Source organism: Pyrus communis, chromosome 4 (assembly GCF_963583255.1).
Source record: "Pyrus communis chromosome 4, drPyrComm1.1, whole genome shotgun sequence".
In the NCBI taxonomy this organism is placed as follows: Eukaryota; Viridiplantae; Streptophyta; class Magnoliopsida; order Rosales; family Rosaceae; genus Pyrus; species Pyrus communis.
Window position 1 is genome coordinate 802,411 of NC_084806.1, and position 10,122 is coordinate 812,532.

Below are 10,122 nucleotides of genomic sequence, written 5' to 3' on the forward strand. Positions count from 1 at the left end.
ATGAAGTGATTAGCAATAAAACGGTACTAAAATTACCAAAACTCTACAATTTCTCCAACCAGTTAAAATTTTTGTTTCTAATTTCACATATTTTTTCCTGTTTCATTTTGATGTTCATACTAAAGATCATAATACAAAATTGATCTTCACTTGTTGAATTCACCCCTCATCAATTACTCTTGGTTAGATGCAAGGCATTAACAACTAATAATCTCTACTTTTTTTATTTTATTTTAAACAAAATGGTATTGCAAATTACTCTAATCTACGAAAAGAAAAATAAAAATTTGATTGCGAAAGAAGACACATTGTTAGAATCAACTGACCTAATCAACAACAGTAACATATTGAACTATAGACAACGTTGGCAATTATTTAGTTTGTACGAGCCCAATATGATGGATGGCTTGAAAGATGATCATAATATAGGCAAGCAGTAGGATAGTAGCTGACTTTACATATCAGAACCCAAGAGAAGATGCATCATTTCATCAACTATCAAAGTTAAACAGAGCACTAAAATGGTCCCATAAACCAGCCATAAAGGTCATTACTTTAAACTCTGAGATTATATAGTTTGAAATCCAATCCAATCCAATCCGGGGTTGGAGAGGATGAATATTATTTCAAAGAGAAATTCTAAGGAGACTTTCAAAAGTGATACTATCTATGAATTTTATTTTTTTTAATATAAATTTTGTAGAGATGAAATAAACGAAATTAGCTTTTCATTAATGATCGCTTGCAAGGCACCAACCCTCCCTCAATAGATAAAAGACTGTTGTACATAGAAATCCCCGGCTCATTCCCCTCTATTGGATTTTATTAATAATAAGAAAAAAAAAAAGTAAAACAAGCGGGGGGGGACTACACATGGACTTTTTGTTACCTTATATTTTTGGCACAATATTTTATAATGTTGGCGTAAAAACTAACGTTAAACTGTAATGTAACATAAAGTCAATATAAAATCTAATTTTGAGAGAATCTCCTTAACATTAAAAGAAAAGCAAAAATTGGAGGCATCATAACTTCCCATGCCAAATGCCATTAACCCCCAGACTGCCTTTGATGATGTTGCCTCCTCCTGTATCTGTGGGCCTCTCTCTATTTCTCTTCACTCCCTTCCTCCTCTCTACATTTTTATCTTTCCAGGCAGGGCAATGGAACAGTATCATTCCTTCTCCTTCAAATTTCAGCCCTTGGGTCCCACACTACTCTACTCTCTTCTTCTCCGAGAAAATCTACTTTGTCACCAATAATATACGATCATGTATTGATATTTCTAGTTACAATCTCCTCCCCCTCCTCCCTCGTGAAATGCATGCAACGACACGACTGTGAAATACCCATAGGGACAGTGTGGGTGCATATATATCTATATATATATGTATACTGCTCATTCACTTTCCTAATAGGGAACTTTCTCACGCTTACTGACAGAAAGTGGCTGTTGATTCATATACACAAACCAATATTATTTATATGAACCATTTTTTTAAGGATATAGCGCCGATCTTAGATAAAACCTGTCAGTAGGATGTGGATCCTACTCCTTTTGACCAAAAGTCAAATCAATCTCTCACTACTTTCTCCTCTCTCTCTCTCTACAGTTCATGGTACTCGAACCGTATAAGTACAAACCCACCACCAACCACATTCTAATTCCCTTCTTTTCTTATTCCTTTCCACGTTCCATTCTGTCCATTTTATTTAACAATATAAAGCATTACCTTTTCCTAAAGCTCCCTCCTTTCCTTTCTCACAACATTTTCTCATGATATGCACTCACTCTCACCACTCACTCCCTCACACTCTCTCTAAATTGTCTTCCGGAGAATTGAAACCTGTTTCGTCAATGGAGAACTTCAATCCAGTCCAGGTTTTTCTTCATCTGTCTGCAATACTTGTATTGGTAGGACTTCACTTTGTTTCTGTTTCCACAGCTGATCAACAAGTCACTCCATCGATCAAAACCGACGCAGTTTCTCTTCTCAACTTCAAAAAGATGATTGACACGGACCCGAATGGCGTCTTGTCGGGTTGGAAGCTCGGCACCAGCCCATGCAGCTGGTATGGAGTTACATGCTCCATGAACCGAGCAACTCAGCTCGATCTTAGCGGTTGTTTTCTTGTGGGGACAATCTCCTTTGCACCCTTGGCCTCTCTAGACATGCTTTCTGTCTTAAATCTGCCTTCCAATAAATTCAGTATAAACTCAACCTCTTTGCTTCAACTCCCATATGCTTTGAAACAGCTCGATTTATCTTTCAACGCACTTTTCGGTGTTCTTCCTGAGACTCTTTCCTCAAAATGTCCAAATCTTGTCTCTGTGAATCTTGCTTTTAACAACTTAACCGGCTCTCTACCCAAAGATCTCTTATTGAATTCCGACAAACTTCAAACCCTCGACATCTCTTACAACAATCTAACCGGGTCGATTTCTGGTCTGAGAATTGAGAAGTATTCTTGCCCTTCTTTGTTGCAGCTTGATTTGTCAGGAAACCGTATTAGGGGTTCCATTCCTGTGTCCTTGGCAAACTGCACCAGTCTCAAAACTATGAGTTTATCGACCAACAATGTGACAGGCGAAATCCCAGCATCGTTTGGGCAACTGGGCAGTCTACAGAGATTGGATCTTTCTCACAATCAGATAACCGGTTGGATACCTCCTGAATTAGGAAATGCATGCGCTCTGCTTGTCGAACTCAAGCTTTCGTTTAACAACATTACTGGTCCAATTCCAGCCTCTTTCTCCTCGTGTTCTTCGCTGGAGCTTCTCGATCTCTCTAACAACAACTTGACAGGTCCCCTACCAGATTCTATCTTTCAGAACCTCACCTCCTTACAGAGCTTGGTGTTGAGGAATAACATCATTTCTGGATCACTTCCGGGTTCCATATCAGCTTGCAAAAGCCTGCAGGTTATAGACTTGAGTTCTAATAAAATATCCGGTGTCATCCCACCAGATATATGTCCAGGAGCCTCGTCACTTGAGGAGCTGAGAATGCCGGACAACCTCATTGTAGGCGAAATCCCTGCTCAACTGTCACAATGTTCTCAGCTGAAGACGATCGATTTTAGTTTGAACTATCTCAACGGCTCGATTCCAGCTGAGCTTGGGAAGCTGGAGAATTTGCAGCAGCTAATAGCATGGTACAATGGCTTAGAGGGGAAAATCCCACCAGACTTGGGAAAATGCAAGAATCTCAAGGATCTTATTCTCAATAATAACAATCTGAGTGGTGCAATCCCAGTTGAATTGTTCAGCTGCAGCAATCTTGAATGGATATCACTCACAAGCAATCAACTCAGTGGTGAAATCCCAGGGGAATTTGGCCTATTGACACGACTGGCGGTTCTACAACTTGGGAACAATAGCTTGAGTGGCAAGATACCAGGAGAGCTCGGAAATTGCAGCAGTTTGGTTTGGTTGGATTTGAACAGCAACAGACTCACCGGAGAGATCCCACCTCGACTTGGGAGGCAGATTGGAGCTAAAGCACTGAGCGGAATACTCTCCGGCAATACTTTGGTGTTTGTACGGAATGTGGGAAACTCTTGTAAAGGTGTGGGAGGCTTATTAGAGTTTGCAGGAATCCGACCTGAAAGGCTTCAGCAGGACCCAACATTGAGGACTTGTGACTTCGCCAGATTGTACTCTGGTCCAGTGCTGAGTCTCTTTACAAAATACCAAACACTGGAGTATCTTGATCTATCATACAATCAGCTTCGCGGGAAAATCCCGGAAGAAATGGGGGACATGATTGCGTTGCAAGTTCTTGAGCTATCCCACAACCAGTTATCAGGTGAGATTCCTGCATCACTTGGCCAGCTCAAAGATTTAGGGGTGTTTGACGCATCACATAACAGACTGCAGGGTCATATCCCCGATTCTTTGGAGAACCTATCTTTCTTGGTGCAAATTGATTTGTCCAACAATGAGTTAACCGGAGAAATTCCCTCTAGGGGTCAGCTGAGTACACTTCCTGCTACCCAGTATGCTAACAACCCTGGACTCTGTGGGGTCCCATTGCCCGATTGCCAGAGCAGCAATGACCAACCATCCACGACTCCGAGCGATCAGGATGCAGGCAAACAAAGTCGCAGGCCATCAGTTGCATCATTGGCTAACAGCATTGTCGTGGGGGTTCTGATTTCTCTTGCTTCGGTCTGTGTTCTGATTGTGTGGGCAATTGCAATGCGCACAAGGCGAAAGGAAGCAAAGGAGGTGAAGATGCTTAATCGCTTGCAAGCATCCCATGCGGCATGGAAGATTGACAAGGAGAAAGAACCCTTGAGCATTAATGTTGCAACTTTCCAAAGGCAGTTGAGGAAGCTCAAGTTTTCCCAACTCATTGAGGCAACCAATGGCTTCTCGGCAGATAGTCTTATCGGGTGTGGAGGTTTTGGGGAAGTGTTCAAGGCAACGCTGAAAGATGGGTCAAGTGTTGCAATCAAGAAACTTATACGGCTGAGCTGCCAAGGTGACCGTGAATTCATGGCCGAGATGGAAACTCTGGGGAAGATCAAGCATAGGAATCTTGTGCCTTTATTGGGTTATTGCAAAATTGGCGAAGAGAGGCTGCTAGTATATGAATTCATGGAGTACGGAAGCCTCGAAGAAATGCTCCATGGAAGAACAAAGACCCGTGATAGGCGGATGCTAACATGGGAGGAAAGGAAAAAGATTGCAAGAGGCGCGGCGAAGGGACTGTGTTTCCTCCACCACAATTGCATCCCTCACATCATACACAGAGATATGAAGTCAAGCAATGTATTGTTGGACAACGAAATGGAAGCAAGAGTTTCTGATTTTGGAATGGCAAGGCTCATAAGTGCTCTTGACACACACTTGAGTGTAAGCACTCTTGCAGGCACTCCTGGTTATGTTCCACCTGAATACTACCAGAGTTTCCGCTGCACTGCAAAGGGCGATGTCTACTCATTTGGGGTTGTCCTCCTGGAGCTTGTGACCGGAAAACGCCCAACAGACAAGGAAGATTTTGGGGACACTAACTTGGTCGGATGGGCGAAGATGAAGGTGAGAGAAGGGAAACAAATGGAAGTGATAGACCAAGAGTTACTTTCAGTAACTAAAGGAACGGATGAAGCAGAAGCTGACGAAGTGAAAGAGATGGTGAGGTATTTAGGGGTGACACTGCAGTGTGTCGACGACTTCCCATCAAAGAGGCCTAACATGTTGCAGGTGGTTGCCATGCTGAGAGAGCTGGTGCCTGGATCAGCAAGTGGAAGTAGTAACAGTGCTTGAAATTTGAAAGAGGTCTCATGTTTCTTGTACGATTATCGATCACTCTTCATCATCATCGTTAATCACTGTAAGAATATTACAACATTTGTAAGAACCTGTTGATCAAATCGATATCAAAAAGAATTTCTTGTAACTAGTTTTGCAAATCTTTTCTTCTTCTAAGAGCAATAGAAGTGAAATTGCAAGAGTTTGAGGAGCATGTAAAGAAAGAGGGTTCTTAGTTTGGCAAACGTTGGACAATGTCGGACACCCGGAGTTGCTTGTTTGGTAGGCAACCGCTGGATTTGAGTTTTTGACCCAAAGATTCGGTCCGGTTGGACCTTGTGGGCTATTTGTTTTATTGGTCAACAAATTGACTCGGGTAAGCCGTTCGTTTCATTCCACGTGGAAGCAATCAGCCCACCCAGCCCAAATATTGTGTTCGGTTCCAAAACTTGGGCTCGGTTGGTCTCTATTTGATTTTAGAAACTGGGTTGAGTCTAAATTGATATGGAATCCGGCCCACTTGCAACTTGTGGTTTAAAAAAAAAAAAAAAAAAAAAAAAAAACATCATCAACAACAAAAATTGTATTATTTAAGGGCTGTGGCTTAACTGCTACGTGTATATAGCACTCAATGCTATGGATATTTTAACCGTTGAATTTGATTGTTTTTCATCTTATTACTTAGCTCGATATCGCATTCTGTGTGGGAGGGATTTACTATATACAAATATATGCTTGTGGGAATGGGATTGGATGTAGATTTTTATTAAGAAATGGGGACAAAGTCCGAAGATAAAGATCTCTTTCCCCAACTTTTGCACGTAAGGAATATACATGTATATATACACTTATATAACTTATTCGTCCTACATTATATTATATGGTTTAGTTTTACTTTGCAGGTGGGGAAACGAACAGTGACTTTATTTCTCTCTCCCTCTCTACTTTTTGTTTTCTTTAACAATGACCTTTTCTTCTTTTAATTCTTTAATATCTGACTTGCTGTAAGGTGAAATGGAAAGTTCCATCCACTCGTTCCTTCTTGTTGATGTTGGAAAAAGGTTTTGTCTCTATTTATATCTAAAGATATATAGATGCCGCGACATTATCGTCTAACAAACGAAAAAGTTGAGGTTGTATTATAAAATTTAATTATTTATATGCACATATAAGATTCATTCTTTCTTCAATGTAGATTAACACTCAACATATAGACAGTATTGTTCATGTAACTATAGTTTTCTCAGTTCTCTCCTTGTTTTCACTTCACTTTCTCTGCACGTACGTACGTACAAGTTTATAGAGTAAATTTTTGTCCTAGTGCAATCACATGCAAAGCAATACAACTTATAATCTACACATATCCGAACACCCCCGCGTTTGCTTAAGAGATGTTAAATTTAGTTCGATACGATATTAGTATGCGACATTCAACTAAGAACCCCCAAAAAAAACATTAAGCTTTTTTATACAACTTATCTATATTAGTACTAGATTTTGTTAAGAGCTATTGCGCAGAGGAACAAACAGGGGTCAGGTAACCCCGTGGATCAGAGGCCAGAAAAATGGCTGCGCAACTCCAATAGTGACCTAATGAAAAGTTGGTGAATAACTCACGGGTGCTCGACGAAATGGTGCACTTGAAACAGGAATCGCGACATCACTCAACAAGCCTTGTGCAGTGCGCATCCACATTTTTTGCACAATGACCCGTAATTTCCAAAACATGAATTTGCAAGTGTGCATTTCGTACTGTGATTTTTCTTGAGTGTCTACAAGCACTCGATGTCCATACATATACATCTCGTCTGAACACAGATGTCCACGTTTTCACTCTGTGCAACACAAAAACGGGTGAACCGGGAAAGGATAAAAGTAAGTGGAAGTGAAAAGAGTCTCCGTAACACGCAAGGGGTAAATTTGAAAAGAAACCCTACTGAGGGATGTACCATACTACGTAGCGAACCCACTAGACAAAAAAGGAAGCCAACCATTAAAAGGTGGGAAAGAGGTGCACGTGGTCCTCACTCACGCTCTCTCTCTCTCTCTCTCTCTCTCTCCAAAGACATATTGAGAGAGAAAGAAAGACAAAGAAAAAGAAAAAGAAAAGCTCAAAAGCAAAGAAAGTTAGAAATGGTGATGAAATGGGCACCCTTTTGGATCACCATCGTTTTTGTGCAAGTAAAAACAGCAAAGCAAAACCACACGCAGTTTTTGAATTCTTCTTTTGCATTAAATCGTGTTTTTATTTTTTGTTTCAGAAGTTAATAAAAAGGCACTGTGTGATCTGCAGTGCTGTTGCTGCAGGACCCCTCCTCCTCCTGACTCCCTGATAAAAGTAGCATGTATGTGGCAGTCCAAGTGAGCAAGCGAGTGGGCGAGCGAGCGAGCGAGTCGTGTGTATTGTTTAAGTTGACAGGGACGAGTGCCTGAGTCTAACCATTCCAGCAGTGGCACTGAAAAACATGGTGGTCTTTTATCTTTTCTTTTATTTTTATAATTTTTTATAGCATTTAAAAGGATTGCAAATGCAGTGAAAACGACATCCCATCTTTCTCCCCTCTCTCTCTTTTTTCTGTCATTAAATTCAATTTGGTTTCAAGTGTGTGGCATGTAGGTCAGCTTCTCTGAAAGGTGCTTTCCTATCATTTACCAAAATGGTCCCAAAATATAATTCTTCTACATGCAAGTGATAGTCTAGGACTCTAGTCTACACTAACCTACAAACAAGGGGCGAGATTAATTACCCTAATTGACGACAGACATAAAGATCGGACGGATGCACTAGCGACCCGAGTGGTCTCGGGACCATCAAGAAGCTCGGATAAATGATTGTGAGGACTTTCGAGTTGCAAGAAATACTTAAGATTGGGTATGTGGTAGAGGATAATAGTGCAACCGCGGATCGGCGACTGCAGGTTTCGCAAATATATGATTAACATAAGAGAATAAGACTATTTTGTGTTTTACAAGACTTTATCAAAATGATGTTGTTTTGAGCCTAACTATTTAAAACAAAATAATTAAAAGCAAGTCTTGTTATTAAGCTACATGAGGGAGACCCATTTTAATTAGAAAAAAAATAAAGAGAATCTATTCTCTTTCCTTCTACCCGAGATCCCAACCCAATCCCATTTTGCATTCACTTTCTCCAATTGTGTGTGATTCCTAATTCCAATTCCATTTCTCCTCTAATCCCACCCAACCGATTACCAGGCCACCACCAGCTGCTCCATGCCTCCATCTGTCTAAATTAATCATGTAGGATGTCAAAATTGATGTGTATATATTGGGTGGTTAGATCATATATATATTTTAGCTTCATATCAATTGATATGGTTCTTTTGTTTTGATTAATTGATTTGTGTAGAAATAGAAGTATGGAACAATATCACAAGCGAAATCATCATCGATTAGTTTAGATAATCCTATTTCAAATAGTTAAACTCTAATTTTAGATTGCTCTAATCCTATCTCCTATAGTTCAACTCCAATTTCAGATAGTTCCAAATCATCATCGATCTGTTTTTTCTTGTATTGACAATGAAACTATCATTACACGTTTTTGGAGTATGAAACCTCGTCGTGAACAAATTTAATCTTTTTAGCTTATAATGTTATTTGTACAAAGATATGAATGAAAAGTTGGTATTTTCAATTTTATTTTAGTCAAAACCTTTATATTGGGACCATCCGATCCTAGAATCATGGATCCACTACCTCAACTAATTGGCTTAATTCTGATTTATCATAAGAAAAATGTAATTTTGTTTATTATACAACACTGGCACATACATTTTCTTATAATAGTAAAAATAGTAGCACTCACTTGTATTAGAGAGCGTGTGATCTAAATAATCTCATTATAAGAAAATTTAATATAACAATAAATAATTTTTCACGCTCATTTTCTCCTCGTTATGCAGACCCTGTTTATTTTTAACATTTGAATCAACAATAAAAATCAAATGATACAAATAAATAAAGGTGTACAGAAGAAAAATAAAACATGCGGGTAAAGGTAATTTCCCTAATTCACCTATTCAGATGTTTAAGAGTGTCCTTCGTTAATTCATTTTGATGCCCTTGAGGAACCAATGCTTAAAAAAACTAGCATGCATCTAAACTTAACCATGCAGGCTTAGTCTCAAAACGACAAATCATGGGCGAGCTTCTAAAGAAGACCTAGCTAGGGTTACTTTTTTCTTTTTGTATTTTAGTTTAATATCTAGGACGTCATACGAACAGTTAATACACATTAGGGACAGGAATATGATAGGGCCTGATAAAGTTTGGAATCAAATTATCTCTATGATTTGATTTACACAAAAAGCTCTTAAAAATCTCCAAGATAATATGTATAATTTATCCAATGAAATACGAAGTAGAATTCTCTTTCTTTCAAATTCTCCTTATTTTTAGTTATCTACTATTTGAACGAGTATGATTAAGTTACATCAACATCTTACTTTGACTTCTTTATAAAGTGAGAAAAAAAAAAAAAGGAAAGTAAGAGAGAAGGGGATTGGAGAGGAGGAGATTTGAAGGAGAGAGATCCATTGTTGTGATCTTACCACCCTAATGACGTGATAAAAACAAATCAATCGTCAACATTGATTAATATAGTATGGCAACGTAACAACATAGACCAGCCAGAGTACTGCATGCGACTACAGTTCAAGAAATATTGCAGATGACTTAGTGTAAACAAACTGGATAGAATACTGTGCTCTTTCATTGACATATGTTTGAGTTCGTTCCCGCAATTTAAATTAATTGAGTATATAAAGTCTTTCTTCCTATTGAAATTACGATGTAAATGCACGAACTTATTAATGCACAAGCCATTTGAAAGGAAAGTAAAT

The 10,122-nt window shown here is 39.1% G+C and overlaps 1 protein-coding gene across 1 annotated transcript; it reads left to right on the forward strand.

Moving 5' to 3' along the window:
* The first annotated feature begins 1,712 nt into the window (after window positions 1-1,712).
* LOC137732200 (serine/threonine-protein kinase BRI1-like 2) lies at window positions 1,713-5,405 on the forward strand. The gene has a single exon (XM_068471500.1). The coding sequence runs from the start codon at window positions 1,778-1,780 to the stop codon at window positions 5,270-5,272; it is 3,495 nt and encodes a 1,164-aa protein (XP_068327601.1). The 5' UTR covers window positions 1,713-1,777; the 3' UTR covers window positions 5,273-5,405.
* Window positions 5,406-10,122: the final 4,717 nt, after the last annotated feature.